The sequence below is a fragment of the Crotalus tigris genome, unplaced genomic scaffold (genome assembly GCF_016545835.1).
Source record: "Crotalus tigris isolate CLP2741 ecotype Arizona unplaced genomic scaffold, ASM1654583v1 scf7180000018371.15429387391:27106975, whole genome shotgun sequence".
NCBI classification, from domain to species: domain Eukaryota; kingdom Metazoa; phylum Chordata; class Lepidosauria; order Squamata; family Viperidae; genus Crotalus; species Crotalus tigris.
Genome location: NW_024096970.1, coordinates 26,467,217 through 26,483,816, shown reverse-complemented (window position 1 = coordinate 26,483,816; position 16,600 = coordinate 26,467,217). Strand labels below are relative to the sequence as shown.

At 36.7% G+C, this 16,600-nt stretch overlaps 2 protein-coding genes and 1 long non-coding RNA gene across 6 annotated transcripts in view; 2 read left to right on the top strand and 1 right to left on the bottom strand.

The window, feature by feature from the left end:
• Positions 1-5,255, top strand: part of G2E3 (G2/M-phase specific E3 ubiquitin protein ligase) — a 32,280-nt gene extending 27,025 nt beyond the window's left edge. For all 4 annotated transcript variants that reach the window (XM_039351915.1, XM_039351917.1, XM_039351916.1 and 1 more), the window contains 4 exons: positions 679-860; positions 1,881-2,053; positions 2,627-2,826; positions 3,083-5,255. In XM_039351915.1, the coding sequence (XP_039207849.1) occupies positions 679-860; positions 1,881-2,053; positions 2,627-2,826; positions 3,083-3,318 (791 nt within the window). In that variant the 3' untranslated portion in view covers positions 3,319-5,255. The remainder of the gene's footprint in view (positions 1-678; positions 861-1,880; positions 2,054-2,626; positions 2,827-3,082) is intronic.
• A 5,374-nt stretch (positions 5,256-10,629) lies between these two features.
• Positions 10,630-12,075, bottom strand: LOC120311846. Its single transcript, XR_005557740.1, has 2 exons — positions 11,624-12,075; positions 10,630-11,506 (listed from the first exon to the last, which is right to left on the bottom strand). It is a non-coding gene; the product is annotated as an uncharacterized LOC120311846 (long non-coding RNA).
• Positions 12,076-12,095: 20 nt separating this feature from the next.
• SCFD1 (sec1 family domain containing 1) overlaps positions 12,096-16,600 on the top strand; it is a 42,978-nt gene continuing 38,473 nt past the window's right edge. The window contains exons 1-3 of the mRNA XM_039351914.1: positions 12,096-12,246; positions 15,454-15,524; positions 16,017-16,105. Coding sequence (XP_039207848.1) covers positions 12,216-12,246; positions 15,454-15,524; positions 16,017-16,105 — 191 coding nt within the window. The 5' untranslated portion in view covers positions 12,096-12,215. The remainder of the gene's footprint in view (positions 12,247-15,453; positions 15,525-16,016; positions 16,106-16,600) is intronic.

Here is a 16,600-nt window from a genome sequence, read left to right as displayed (position 1 = left end):
AGGAATTAAAGAAATTAGAGCTCAAACAGAACTTGTTTTTTTTTCTCCCATAAATGCCTATTTACTAGTTTTATTGAATGTGTTTTATTGAATAAAATATATAGGTTTTATTGAATGAAATGTAGTGATGGGATATTTAAGGATTCAGAACAGAATTTCCAACTATCAACAGGGAATAGTAATCACCTGTGTAACAGAAGAAGCAAAGGGCACACATTAAAAGGAATAATCATAACGATCATAAATAAAACAAATGAAATTTCAGAAATGACTTGCTACTATTCTTGCTGATTCCATTCTTAGATTCTAAACTGAATGTCCAAGTTCACAAACAAATCGTATATTTATTTCTCAGAAGAAATGAAAGAGCCATTTTTTGGCCTTATAGGCTTCTAATTGTAACTAAAGATGTAGAAAAAAGAATACTAAGTTTTGGTCTAAAGGTCCACGGAGATTCACAATCATCCAAGTCATGGTTGTCCCAAACTTGCTTTTCAAAAGGCAACCAGACTTTCTTGTTTTTTCTTTGAAAACGTTTTGCTTCTCATCCAAGTAGCTCTTTCAGTTCTGACTGAATCATGGGGAATGGAATGGATTTTGATCTAACTTTTTTCTCATATTAAAACAAGTTTCTACCAGTCATATTCAGTAAGTGTAATATACCATTTGTACTTGCAGCTCTTAAAGATAATTTATACTTCGAAGCAGGGAAAATGATTGCAGTTTCTCTGGTTCATGGAGGCTCATCTCCTAGCTTCTTTTCCAAAACCTTGTTTCACTGTCTCGCCTATGGCACAGAAAATGTGAAGCCAACAATAGAAGATGTTGCTGATGTAAACATTTTGGAGGCAATAGAGAAGGTGAGCAATTGCTCTGTAAGACAGTAGGATATATATATAAACTTCTAGTAAATAGGAGGTTAGAGGGTCTTCATGATTGTGTGTTGTGGTGTGCTGAAGGATGTTTTTGAGTGAGGTGGCACATACCTAAGTGGAAGCTGGATTTCTAGATCTGCTTGGGCTATTTTTGGACTTGTTCAGACTGAAGGAGCAGATTTCAGGATGAACCACTCTGCAGCATTAGCCTTGCCTATCGAGCTGAGATGCATCTGTCAATCTGGCAGCAGTTTTTTTCACACCGGCTCTGTCTGCTTCTCAGGGATCTGTTCAGGCTGCACTGGAGGATGGGCTGCATTTGTTCTGCTGCTCTGGCCATACCTGTAATACCAACTGCATTTGTGAACAGTGGTTGTGGGCATGGCGCTCCTTCTTGCACCATTTGTTTATCACTGATGGATGCTAAGGCTTTGGAGGTATGAGGGTGGCAGAGGGGTGTTACAGTTCAGTGGAAGATTATTTTCTACCCCCTCTACTATGGAGATCATTTTGCCTATTCTCCTGGTAACCCCAAGGAGGAAGAAAGCAACTGTAGATCATGTCATGGCTTCCATATGATGGCTAAGTGCCTTGATTGCTAGCCTATTGGTTTCTCACTGAGGAGTGAGGACTGATTTTCCTTCTGGGTGAGAGCCAATTGGTGAGAACAGCAGGACCGGGATCCCCTGTGAGTGCTAGTGGTGGAATGGGAGGTGGTTATTGAGAATCATTATGATACTGAGAATTAGTGAAGTTAAGGTGCCTCGGGGCACCTGGCTTCCCCTCCCAGGGCTGTAGAAGACAGTGGGAGATCTCTGGCCTTGGGAATTGGGGGACCTACATTTGGGGATAGGGCTGCCATTGAGGAGATGGGATGGAACAGAGTAGTATGGTGGTGACCGGCCTGGAGAGATATAGTGGGAGGAAGGGAACAGGTTGTCCCAGGGAATGTGTTAGCTCGAATGGTTCATTAATGGTGCAAATATGTTTGGTTTTCTTCTGCAGATAAAATCTGCCACAACACTGGGCAGCTTAGAATCAGCAATAAATGATTGCTCTGACTATCTTGCTTCTATTGGATGTTTGAAATCTGTAACAGCACTATGTGACAAAAATATATTGGTGAATGAGATTCTGAATCACCATGTCATCAAAAGAACTCTTTTACCATTTGAAAGGTTTGCATGCTCTGGAAATCATTCCTATCACTTTTAAATTTTTAACTAATGTACCCTGTAGGGGTACATTAAAATATGTTTGCTCATTATGTCTTATTTTCACTGAATTGCTTTTTTCTCTAATCAAGTAGTATTGAAAAATTAATGAATAATTTTGGTAAAGTGTAGGTTAAAAAAAACCTGTTATTCAACACTTGGAAATCCTTTGAGGATTGTTTCAACAATCATACGTTATTCAAGCAAAAAGGTTATGAAGCTTTCTAATATATTTCAAGAGGTTTTAGTAGATTTGGAACATATGGGTGGAAGGATAAAGAATACAAGCTATGAGTAAGAATGTATGGGCTTGCCTTTCTAATTGAAGCAATCACAGCAATCATTTTAGTAAACATAATTGAAAATCCTCTTGCTGTTAGAGATTAGCTAGGATGTTTATGCTTTAAAATAAGAGGAATCTGATGTAAAAATAAATTTGGTAGTGTCCACAAGATTTTTTTTTATTTTTTAAAAAAACAGCACTAAAGACTCATAGCACTTTCTTTCTTTGCATCTCTCTCTCTATTTCCCCAAAAGCTTTAGACAAGGTTTGAAAACACTTGGTGTTTTGGAAAAAATACAAATGAATCCCGATGCATTCTGTAGCATATTATGTCACAAACCCGAGAAACTTTCAGCAAAACTCCTTGGTGATCTCTTTACAATTCACTGTTTATCGGGATCAGAGAAGGCCAGATGCCTTGATTTCTGGATGGGTTACTTACAGGAGACAGAAGGTAAGAAAATGGGATATTGCCTACTTTTAGAATTTGAACATTTGAAATATATTTTGTACCTGTAAAATAAGAAACATCAGATTGCACTGTTGGTGGAGAAAGGCTTGTTTTGCACTTTTATTTTACATTATATTTGCAGTTACGATTTCCTGCAATCAAAATATTATTCCATTTCATCTATAATTTCTTAACTAATGTGATATTTTGATTAACTACAATGGCTTTTTAAAAACAATCTTCATATTTCTTGATGTAGGTGGTGAGTCATCTGTAACTCTAGAGGATATCTTAGTATTTGCAACTGGCATCCGCAATATTCCACCCATTGGCTTTGATCCTGACCCTTCAGTTAAGTTTCTGCATATAAAATATCCCATTGGGAATAGAGATTTTAACTGTTTAGAGCTTCCAATAACAAAATCTTATGAGAATTTTAAAAAAATTCTGGATATTGCCATCCGACGTGCCCTATTACAGTCAGAAGTACGTTAGTCACTACAATGGATACTGAAAACTGAATGATGAAGCACACAGGAAGCTTGCTACTTGCCTACTGGAAAACAGACATGTTCATCCTCACAGGTTTAAAAATTGATCATGGAAATGCATAGTTTCAGTCTTTACATTTTGAACAGTGTTTCAAAATGATGAGCAAACAAAGCTTTTAAATCAATTTTGCATTATATTTGTTCTGGATTTTGTTTTTGCAAAGTAACTGGTTCTTAGTGATTATAGTGTACCTTCCATTTTATATCACAAATGTTACACATCAAAACTTCTGCAAATGCATTCAAGAACCCTTTCCAATTTTCAATATATCAACTTTTATATATTGCATTTTTCTATAAAGATTTGAGGTGTGGGTTTATTTATGTGGATCCCTGAGAAGGAGATGTTGATTTCACACACAAACTCCTTTAACGTATTCTAGCTATTAATTATAAACATGAAAAAAGAAATTAAAGATTACCTCATGTTATCTTTTCTTAAATATTTGTAATGCTCTGAACATTTGTGGGATTATGCCCAAATAACTGTTTCCGTTCTAGAATCATTCTAATTTTTTAAAAATATATATAGTTTTGAATATGAAAGGATTTTTTAAAACTGCATTGTAGGAATTCTGTATTCAGAACAGCTATAATTGGCATCAGATGTGTTTGTTAACTAAGTTTCATTATTTCAGTTAGAGATGGTGATACGTTTGGATATAGAAGTCTTTTTCCTTGAAACAACAGTTCTACCTGTTATGGCCAGAGGGGTTGTAGCATTATTTTGGCTATAGAAGACATTCAAATTCGCGATGTCAGGTGATGCCGTGTGACGTATTGGGACTGTTTTGCCGTTGCCGGCAATAGAGTGGGCGCGGCTTCTGCATGACGTGTCCGGCCTATGGGCTGGCAGTTTGACACTCCTGGGCTATAGTGAGAGAAGTCTAAACATTAGTCTGTTTTAAACTAAAACAGCTATTTCAAACCTAGAATAGAATGTTTCATACTGAAACTATCTTCTACAAGACTGTGCATACTATAGCAAATGTACATAAATGTTTTAAGAATTATCCTCACATTTATGCAAATTGAAGTAAATATCATTTGATTTAAATTAGATATTTAGAAGAAGGCTGAGATGAGTTAGCTTTTTATATGTCCCAGAAATACCAAAGTTAGAAATGCCATTCCCTACTCAATCCTTAACTAGAAAGATTATGCATTTGATTTCATTTTTCTAAAATATATCTATTATGTTGGATGCATTATACACCGTATAGAGTATTAAATCTTATGAAATAGGTGATGGAATCATTTACGCACCCACATAACACTTTCACGCACATGTATGGAAACACCAACCCCTTTAAGTGGTTTTAATCCAAAGTGATATGACATTGCTTTTACTAGGAGGAAAAAAAAAGCAAATTCCTGTTTTCCCCAGGGCCACATTTCCCTGTTGGTTTTGTTGGGTTGTGCTGTCCTGAAAGATTAATCACAATAATTCATAATTTAAAAGTAATTTCTGTCGTTACTTATTAAATTTCACAATAAAAGCCTCTGGAGCTTATCCATGCTGTTCTACTATAAATTGTTTGAATTTCAATTATTGAAAATTAATTGTGGGTAAAAATATACAGTATACACTATTCTGAAATGTTCAGAAAAATATATATCAGACCATAATGATAACTACTTCATTAGTGAAGTTTTATACTTGGCCAGCATGTATATTAGTAGTTTGCAATAAATAAACAAAGCTTGCAGTAGGTACAGGATATTTATTTCAACCACTTAAATTCATCTGTAGAGGAAGTGCTCAAGGCATGATGGAGTTAATATTTCAGCAGAATGGATGGAATGCTTCTACTCCCACAGTTTCTAACCACAAATTTCAATTTTTTATATTAAAAAATAAAAAATGCACTTGAAAAGGAACATTTATTTCCTGGCTTTCAGACATCTAGTTGTACTGTTGTTCAGTCCTCTTCTTTAAACAAGCAGTTTGGTGTGGGACCTTATTTTTCGTGTGATTCATGTTTGATGCTAGTTATTTCCTCAGTGTGAATTAGTTGAATTCTGGCTACCCAACCAGACAAAGGTTGTGGATCAATGACAGAAAGTATATTCCAAGTTTACTGGTTTATAGGTAGTCCTCAACAATAATTGGGACTGGAATTTCCATTGCTAAGCAATGCGGCTGTAAATCACAACTACATTGCTTAGCAAAGGCAATTCCTGAAGTCCTGATTGTTATGAATTGAATCCCACAATTGTTGGATGAGGCAACTTCCTGGCACCTTCCTACAACCAAAGGGAAACGTGCAAGTCCCAAGCTGGCAGGCAGATAAGTAGTTGCTGCCAGGTAGGAAAGGGACCATGAGAAGTGCAGCACAGGTGAGGGAGTGGTGTGAGGGGATGCAGTGACTTATTCCAACAATTTGTAACCTTCCCTGCAGCTTTCCCATTGACTTTTGAGCATATGATTGCAGGGTGCTAGGCAACCCACTAAATGCAAATTGGTTGCCAAATGCCCAGATTGCAATCATGTTACTGCAGGATTGCTGGGATGGCCAAAGCTCCAAATCATCATTGTTGAACATCAATGTAACTTTGAACAGTTGCTGAACAATGGCAGCTAGTTGAGGATTGCCTGGATATGGTATTTTGTAATTTTTGTTTTTTAAAAAATGGGTTATTACGCATACTTTTGAATATTCCACAAGTACTATGCTTATGTAAATACCTTGGAGGTAATTTTTTTACTTTTTTTCCTTCCATTCAATCTTGTTGGATTTTTAGAAATTATTTGGACAAATCCCTGCAGGGTTTTTTTGTTGTTGTTGTTTGACTGATTTTTGGCCAGAAGATTTTCAGTATTTTCCATTGCCTATTTCCTAGGGCTGAGAAAAAGTGACTGATCCACTGTTACCCAGCTGGCTTTATGCCCAAGGCAGGACTAGAACTCGTAGTCTTTTATATGACATTGCCTAGAAGGTGTTTCATGTTAATATGGTTATTTTATATTTTCATTTGAAAAGTGAGATTTTTATTTTAGCATTTTGGCAATTGACAGATTTAGTTTAAATATCTTACTACTTTGGGGTTTATTGATTTCCACTGAGGTTTTGACTGTATCTTGGAAACTAATCAGAATATTGCTTTAAAGGAAGATATGTCTGAGAAATATCTTACAAATGTACAAAATTGGTAGTTTTGCTCCCAGTCGTGCTTTTTCTACATAAGGACCGTATTTCAGCTAATTTCTGATTAGTTCTAGTAGAAACAAGGTTATAATATAAATCACAACTATTAACAATGCTAAAATATAGGTATAGTGGTGAAAAAGCCATTTTTGTTCCAAAATTTCATAATGGGTAAGGACAACTAGAATTAGCTACTGAATGTTCCATCTCAGCAAAGTTTATTATTGCTCCAGTCACAAATTATTTCACAGTGAAATTGGTGCAATATCATCCTATTTCTTTATGACAGTCATAGTCTATAAATATTGAGATATCCATTGTTGCCCAGAGTTGATAGTGGATGTTTTTATTATCCATTCTTTGCCTTTTGCCATGTGATTCTATCATCTAGCACACGGGTATCAAACTTGCAACGTCACGTGACGTGACCTATCGTGACTTTTTTCCCATTGCTGGCAATGGGGTGGGCGCAGTTTTGGCGTGATGCATCCGGCCCACGGGCTGGCAGTTTAACACCCCTGATCTAGCAAAAATGTTATAGCAGTTTATGGGGATGGACTGTAAGGAAATATAATATACCTTAATCATCTCTCAATGTAATTTATATGTACAGAGTGAATATCTCACATTCTTCCAATTATGATTATAGTACTTGAATTTCAGCTTTACTAGACTGTATAATACTCTATCTACTGATTATAACAGAAGTATGAAGCACTGTACATTAACAGGGTTTACATATGTGTCAGTACAGGAGAACAATATTCCTTTTGAGCTCAGGTACTTTAAATAAGATTCATAAATTCACTATTATTTCTTCTTACACAAGTATCTATTGAGAAAAATACATGTAGAAAAGGAAATGCGTACTATTGAAAGATGAAACTTGATATTAAGAAAACAAAGTGGAATATAAATCTTGTGTGTACAGTTACAAATTTGTAAATTATGTTTTGTATAAAATTATTATTTCCAGAAGTCTTTTGTAACTTTCAGTGTCAGTTGTACTTTGCTCTTAAGTTACTTGTAGAGATATATGGGACAACTGTCTTGTATGTGTGTGTGTGTGTGTGTGTGTGTGTGTGTGTGTATTAAAGTGCAATAAATCAAGGATTTCTAGTTAAAAGTTATTACATATATAATCCTTAAGCACAGTTGGTACTTAATTTTTTGAGAATAATTAAATATTGAGGGTCTAATGACAAAATTAAAAGTGGGATAAACCTATAAAGGTCAGATGGATGGATGAATCGATGGATATCACAATTTCATCCAATGTTACTGATGTAGTTTTCATGTCCAAATAAAAACTTAAGAGTTATTTTTAGTTTCTTTGGAATACATGAAAATAATTATATATAATTCTTGTCCCAAAAAGAATTTACTCTGAAAGTGAAAACTTAACCATACTAACACTTTCAAAGTGAATTGTACTATTGAAATATGTTACATTCTGAAAAGTTAGGCGAAACCTAAGTCCCACTAATTTCAGATACCCTAAAGTCAGTCTAGACCAGTGGTAGCGAACCTATGGCACGGGTGCCAGAGGCGGCATTCGGAGCCCTTTCTGTGGACACATGTGCCGTTGCCCCAGCCTTGCCTTCCCCTGCAACCCCCTCCTCACCAGCAGCCCCCCTGGAGGAGAGTCGCCCCCGAGCGTGGCCCATGTGGAGCAGGGCAGCCAAGGACATGGCAGCCAGGCAGTGCAGACAAGACTCTGCCTTCACATCCCATCGTGCAGTTGATGCTGCAGAGCGTGGGCAGAGGGCGTGGCCGCCATGGTGCTGCTGGGCGATCTGCAACAGGCCTTGGAGGCGGTGAGTGGCCCTGTGGGCAGGCGGAGTGGGGGCAGGGGGTGGAGCAGGGGCGGGGCCAGTTTTTGGGCACTCGGTCTCTAAAAGGTTTGCCATCACTGGTCTAGACCCAATTGGGAGGGGGGTTTCACTTAAAATTGCTCAGGTTATATATTAAAAACAATAAAAAATAGTTTATAAGTTTCTAAAGAACCCATATGCTACATATGGGTTTCTAAAGAACCCATATGCTACAAGAAAATGAATGATTGATTAGTAGTAGAGTTGGAAGGGACCTTTGAGGTCTTCTAGTTCAACCCCCTGCTCAGGCAGGAAACCCTACACCATTTCAGACAAATGGTTGTCCAGTCTCTTCTTAAAAACTTCCAGTGTTGGAGAATTCACAACTTCTGGAAGCAGGTTGTTCACTGATTAGTTGTTCTGTCAGGAAATTTCTCCTTAGTTCTAGGTTATTTCTCTCTTTGATTAGTTTCCATCCTTTGCTACTTGTCCTGCCTTCAGGTGTTTTGGAGAATAGCTTACTCCCTTTTCTTTGTGGCAACCCCTGAGATATTGGAACGCTGCTATCATGTCACCCCTAGTTCTTCTCTTCATTAAACTAGATATACCCAAATCCAGCAACTGTTCCTTGTTTTAGCCTCCAGTCCCCTAATCATCTTTGTTGTTCTTGTCTGTACTCTTTCTAGAGTCTCAACATTTTTTTTACATCTTGGTGACCAAAACTGGATGCAGTATTCAAAGTGTGGCCTTACCAAGGTGTTATAAAGTGGTATTAACACTTCACATGATCTTGATTCTATCCCTCTGTTAATGCAGCCTAGCACTGTGTTGGCTTTTTTGGCAGCTGCAGCACACTGCTGGCTCATATTTAAGTGATTGTCCATTAGGACTCCAAGATCCCTTTCAGTTACTACTATTGAGCAAGGTACCACCTATACTGTACTGTGCATTTAGTTTTTCTTGCCTAAATGTAGCACCTTACTTTTTTCATCATTGAATTTCATTTTGTTAGATAACGCCCAATGTTCAAGTCTGTCAAGATTCTTCTGTATCTTAAGTCTATCTTCTGGAATGTTGGCTATTTCTGCCAGTTTGGTGTCATCTGCAAATTTGATGAATTCCCGTCTATCCCCTCATCCAAATCACTAATGAAGATGTTGAAGAGCATTGCGCCCAGAACAGAGCCCTGGGGCACCCCACTACGCACTTCCCTCCATGTAGATGCAGTTAGATTAGAATAGTGTGCCAATCCAATTCCTTTTGTCCGATAAAAGATAGCTGTATATGAACAAGGAATCTGCATATATTGTTTCTTCCAGTACACTTGAAGTTTCTTTTCCTATGCAAACACAAGCATATAGAAATCAGATCAGGAGAATTTAGTACTCTCTTTAAATAATTGTATATTACACATCAATCATAGTTTGAAAGTGAAAAGCTAATTCTAATGGAATTAATATGGAGTGTTTTGCTTTTATGGCAAAAGCAGCAAAAGATTGCCATACAAAAACATTTCATATGTGAGATTTCTAAGCAGTAAAATTAAACATTGCCATGTCATTTGGCTTGATAATATTAAACTATCAGTTTAGCATGTCAGTGATGAAAAAGGTATGCATCTACCCCTTTTACCACATTCAGATGCTGAAAATGGCTCTTCGCAGCTGCCCTAATTACATTTAACAATGAGAACTATCAAATGCTGAAAGTAATAATAGGCATTTTGTCAATGGTATCAAAGACTGGGTTCATGATTTTTGAAAAATAATGGGTGAACTAAGTCAATTGTATTCTCTAATTGTATGTATCTATTCGTAAAATTGACTCGGCATCTTCCATATGTCTGATTAAATCTTGAGCAGTAACAAAGTTGGTGATCTTAATATCCCAGTTGTATTCATATATGGACAACTGTAATCAGGTGCTTCTTCCAGTAATCCATAAATGTGACAAACTGACCTTTAAGTGTTAACCTTATTTAAAATTTTAATTTTTTAGCCCTTCTAAAAGTTAAAGTAAGGCATATGTGCAGCCAATGTTGTATAATCAATTTATAAGAAATTGGCCTGTTCCTGCCTTTTGGCGAAGGTGAAGCCATAGCAAGGAAGAATAAATTTCCTGGATTATTTTTCAAGCTGGAATTATATTAAAATGTGTGAGAAAGTTATTTGTTGCCATATTCAGTAAATTACTCAGAAATCTTAAGGTTTTGATGCTATGACCAGACAATATTTAGACAAAAAAAAAAACCAAGAATTTCAGAATGGGAACAGATAAAGGGGAGACTTTAAATTTTTTAACAAAAGTGCTTTAATTCTACCAAAGATTTCTACTGAAAAATTGAAGCTCATATAGTTGATATGTAGAAAAACTATACTTTAAAAATCTGGGCGTTAATAGGGCTTTAGAAGTCATAACCAATGTTTTAGATTTTGCCTGGAAGGGAAGCTAAGAAAACATTTTCTAACAAAGGAGTTACATGATCCAATAAAAGCTTTTCTATTGCAATCGTCAAAACACAGCTTCTGAGTCAGCACTATATAATTATTTTATCAAAATGGAATGTAACTAAAGTCATTTTGCTAAAAGATTTTATGCAGGTATTACATTGGCTAAATCTGGAAAAGTGCTGCTTAGATTCAAGGTTGGATCTGGGATTACACCAAAACTAAATCCAAATCAGGTGGAACTCCTTTTCCATTTTTCTTTTTTTATTTGCTGCAATTTCAATTTCATTTATTATCAATGTCAGACATTTATTTAAAAAGTAAATTGTTTTGAAGGAAATCAGCTCTCAGGTGTGGGTTTGTTTTTGGTTTTTTTTTTTTTTTTGCTACAGATGAGTTAACTTCTGAATCCCAACTACCCTGATAATAGAAACAAGATTTGCTACAAAAATAATTAAATCTGCCTTTCTTCATAAATCTGATGCCTAGAAATTAGGCTTCAGATACCGAAATTGCCTGTGAAGTGCAGAAATAATTAACCATTGCTAGAAGAAAGGGGAGAACTTAAATCTTTCTTGGTATTTTGGAGAGACAGATACAATCTTGTACAGTCTTTTTCGTTTATTCCCGAAGCAATTACGTTCAGTGCCTGATTCAAGGTAGGTACAGGGAACTGTGGCTCTTCTGATGTTAAATCCAGTTCCAGTCAGTCCTCAGCCACCCTGAAAAATCAAAGAGGTAAAGGGATTTAGTTAGCATTCGGAAAAGTTGTAGTTTTGCTTCCATTTTAAGGTGCAATAAGTGAGACTAAAGTTTAAAGAACAAGGTCCTACGCCTACTTTCTAGTTTTAAGAATGCCGTCGTGGTCGTCGTCATCCTAGCGTTTCTCCCGCAGGTGCAGGGTCCGGTAGTTGTAAGAATGTATTGGAGAAGAAAAACACGATCACAGCTTTTTTTAACTTTTAGAATGTAAGGCAGTCCCCTGAAAGCAATTGCTGCCCGAAGTGACAGGTTTTGGCAGGAAGAAAGCTCCAATGCGCCAATCCGCTTTCCCACTCAAAAAGTCCCATAAAACGGTGCCGAGGGTTATCGATCCAGCCATCCGACTAACTGTCGCCCACAAGGTGAATAATGTCCGAAACGAGTCTCAGACGCAGAATACGACAGGAAAATGCCAAATCCTAACTCCTAACTTCCTCAAGAAGCAGAACGGGAATGCCGATCTGCTAAGATGCCGCATCGCTTTCTTCCTTTCTCAAAGGAAGCAACCCGGGCTACGGCATCAGCGCCGACAGGTCGAACAAGAACTCGGCAGACTCCGCCCGCCGCGATACCGCAAGAAGCCGCGTAAGTCCCCTCGCGCGCCACGTCTGCCGGCTGGTGATGGCGCGGCGGTGAGGTGGGCGGAGTCGGCCCGAACACCAGGGGAAGATGGCGGCCAGTATCCGGGAGAAGCAGACCGGTGAGTGCCCGGCGTTAGGTCGTCCGCAGGATTCTTTGGTCTGGTCGTCTTACCTTCTTCGGCACTCCTGAAGCCGGGTTGGCTCGAAAGAGAAGGCTAGGAGTGTCCTTCGAGTCCGTCCGGTGTGAATTGCGGCCCTCCCTTCGTCGCTGTAGCTTACTTTTTATGAGAGAACTGTTTTCTGCCTCGTCGTGAGCGAGCTGTCTTGCCCAGCCTCGCCTGGGCTGATCGAGCCCCCACTACTGGGGTGCCCTTTATTGGGATGCTCCTTGTGCCTCCCACTTAGGGTGCTTCTGGAGGCCTTCCTTTATTTTCGCTTTTCCCTAGCCTTGGCGATTATCGGCTAGGAAGGACTTCGTGGGCTAAAGTTTAAGGGCATAGTGCAAAATAGGAACCCGGCCTTCCACCAATAAATACTGCGTTGCAAAAGGAATTGTTTTGGAGAGAAAGCCATACCTGAATTAATTTTTAGTGTGGTGTCCCGGTTTAATCTTTTAAAAATCGACAAGACAGTTTCAAAATATAAAAGTGAATCATTTAGGAAATGAGTTTGTAAAACAGAAGGTCCTTTAAGGGGACACTTCCCAACCAGCTGCCCTCAGATTTGATGGATGGCTGCATCTATCATTCCCACCCAACAGTGGTTATGCTCATTGGGATTATGGGGGTTGTCATCTAAGCCATCTGAAAAACACTTGGATCAGGAAAGTTGCATTAGAGTCAGGGTTTTTTTTCAAGGTAGACAATATTATCTCTTACTGTTAAATTATAGGACTTTTATAGCTTGGTTTACAACTTGATATCGTAGGTAAAATATTATTTTCCAAATAAAGTCCAAGTCAAATATGCTCTCGGAGGTTGAGTTTAGAAGTAAAACTTACCTGCTATGATGCTACAGAAAAAGGAAGAATGTGTCCAGTTCAGAGCAATTAAATTATATATGGAGTTAACATATAACTTTAAACTAATCTCATTTTGCATTAATCCATATCGAACTCGTTTTGTCGATTTGTTTCAATAAGCTTCATTTGGAGGGATCCTTTGGTAGGTTTTCATGGTGTACTTTGATTTTTAGGATATACCTTTCTTGCTCTCATCAATTTAGTAACTTGTAGGAGAATTCATAACCGCTATACCTTTATATAGGCACTTTTCAAAGACGTCTACAAAGTTGAAATACTTAAATATTTGGGACAAAAAAGGCTAATGAAGTTATTTAATAAAAATTACAAAGTAGATACAAAAAGTGTATTTTCTAAGATTCAGGTTGCTTTTAGAGGTCATATATTCCTAAAAGGTAAGATATTGACCTGTTGGCAAAATGCCACACAGAAGGTGCTAGCCTAGCCTCCCAAGATACAATATTCTAACACTTAGATGGGACAATAAAAGGTTATTTTTCTTGCCCCAACTGGGGACAAGGAAGGGCTTTTCATCATGTCTTCGTAAGATAGCAGTATGAAAGGAGACAAATCCTAAGGTATCAAGAAATTAAGCTTTTAAAAATGTCACCTAAATTTTGAATCATGCCTAGAAACAAACTGGCAATCTGTATAGGACTGATATAATTTGGCCATTTCTATGAATATTCATCAATATTCTATTTTGGTTAGAAACCTTCATTTCAGAAATTGCTCTAAAATGCAAGCATAAACTAGAAATATTAAATTTGCGTGGATTTATGTATGCTTGTAAATCTGCCAAGAAATTTTGCATATAGAGAAATACAAGCCTAATAAATAAGCTTTATTTAGTAATAAAGAAAATAAGAATGTTGAACTTCTTACATCAAAAAAGAGACAACATCCAAAACCAAGCAAGATTTCTAAAGACTTATTATCCCAAGAAGTAATGGGCATAGACTCCTTGATTCAATATATTAGTTCTTGAAATGAAGTTAGGGTTCTTCTTTTATGTACTACAGCTAACAGGTGCTTCATCTAATCTGATGTCATCTAGGTATGTCTGATCACAGGTCCCATTCCTTGGCACTGCATCCAAAGATCATGACAGTTAGCCATGGTAGAAATGTTAATAGGTGACAGGTTGAAAGAACACCCTTAAAACTTTGGAAAGCATGTCAGAAACAGGGACTTTTCTGATGACAATCAGGAAATTTTGGGCAGTCCTTCTGTCATAGTAATTGGGTAGATGAAAGAGAGAAACACCATAAGGATAGATACCATAAATAATAAACTAAACAAACATAAAAAATGGGGATGTCAGTATAGGGAAGAGGGTAGAAAATATAATACCAACTTGCTTTGATGGCATGAAAGAAGCTATGCTAAAAGTAGGCCTCTATAAAACTCATTCTCTTCTCTGTAAAAGTGTCAAATGGGTTTGCCTTCCTGTCCATTGAAACCTCACTGCCAGGAATCAAGGTTGAGCACCCAACTACACTGTTAGATGCAGGTCCAAGACTTATAACTTGTTGGATAAACCATTTTCCTATCCTAGAAATACTCAGTGAACCATCCCCTGGCAGCACCACAATAGCACACTCAAAGGCCTGGTAAAACATGGCAGGTCTACTATACATTGTCAATTTGATTCCTGGGGAGCTTGGGCAGACTTTAATGGAAGAGTCCAAGACAGGCCTGTTAAAAATTTCTCCTCGCCGGTTTGACTTTTGGTAACAGCTGTTTGCTATATTTCATCCTAATTATTTTATTATATAATAATGTGAAGGAGGCATACTTTTTAGTGCTCTCCCTTAGTTATTGATTGGAGGGGGAAAGGATAAATGAAACTTTCTGCATGTTTAGTGCTTACCATGAGAGGGAGGGTCTACACATAAACATGTTTTTATAAATGTCCCCTCCAATATGAGGAGAGCAGTAAAAGAAAACTAAAATTACCAGTCACAATTGTGATCACTAAGCAAGGACTACTTATACATGGAATAGATCTTCCAATTGCATTTACTGTGCCTGCTGCATCTGATAAAAATGGTGTGAAGGGCTTAGTGAGACATTTGTATAATGTCTTGCACATGTTTTCATTTCTTTTAAAGTTATCAGTTTTAGATATTAATGTCCATAAACAAGAATCCCTCTAATCCTTTAATTTAAAATAAGCATTTGTGTAATAGCATATTCAAAAGACTATAGGCCTATTTTCTGCAGTGCCCTCCAAATATAAATATTTTAAGATTGTGATCATTATAATTGTTAGCAAATAAAATGGAACTCTTTCTTTTTTCAGGGGCTTTGAAGCGCATGTTGAATTTTAATGTGCCACCTGTTAAAAACACTACAGGTGAACCAGTATGGAAAGTAAGTCAAGTTATAAATTGATCTTTTATCCAAGATAATTTATATTGCCGAATTAATTTCCTTGTCATATTTTTTAAAAATATATTTTATAATTCTAGCTAATAAAGTGACATGTTGAAGCAATCATTTGTGAAAAAACAAAGAAGTAAATAGAAAAAAAATGACAATTGAAAATTAGTTGACCTGAAATTTTGATGAAGGTTGTATAAAAAAAGAATTGTAAACATCTAAGGACATTTATTTTCAAAACTATTTATATTGCAACTAAAACTGTTTAACTTACTGTTTTGTTTATATTTTCTGTGAATTCATCCCTTTGTTTAAATAAAAGGTATACTTATTTTTTGAATGGGAGAGCTGTATAGTACCATATTTTGAGGTAGTTGTAATATTAACTATATAGAAAGTGTTAGTGGGAAAAGAGCATGCACAGAATTTATTAAGATTATATACATAGTATATGTCTTAATATTATTTGTGTTTCCATTTTAGGTTCTTATTTATGACAGATTTGGCCAGGACATAATATCTCCATTACTGTCTGTGAAAGAATTAAGAGATATGGGCATTACTTTGCATCTGTATGTATTGTGCATATTTGTGTCTGAATATATATTGTAGTACGTAGTATTTAAAAGATTTTATGTGATTGAAAGTTTATCAGATTAAGTTGCAAATTGGATATCCTGCCAGTGGGGCAGTAGATGAGAATGTTATAAGGGCTTGATACTAATCAGAGCCATTGCTCTGTCTTGAAGCACTAGCATGCCAGTCAGTATAACGTTAAACACATTTGATGAGATTGATGACAAAGTTATTAGTTTGGAAGATACTGAAGAACACCAAGAGAAAAATCTAAAAATATAGGTTTTAATCATGTATCAAAACAGTCTTTCAGTAGAGTTCAGAAGTGTTCATGGAGGTTGCTGATAGGAGAAAATATATTTCATTAAATTCTATATTTTATTTTTTTCCGGGCCATGATACAATCACTTACAGAGACTGTCATGGAATAAATAAAAAAACTTTCTTATTAATTAGTCCCTACTCTTGAGTTTTTGAATAGAACTTAAAAT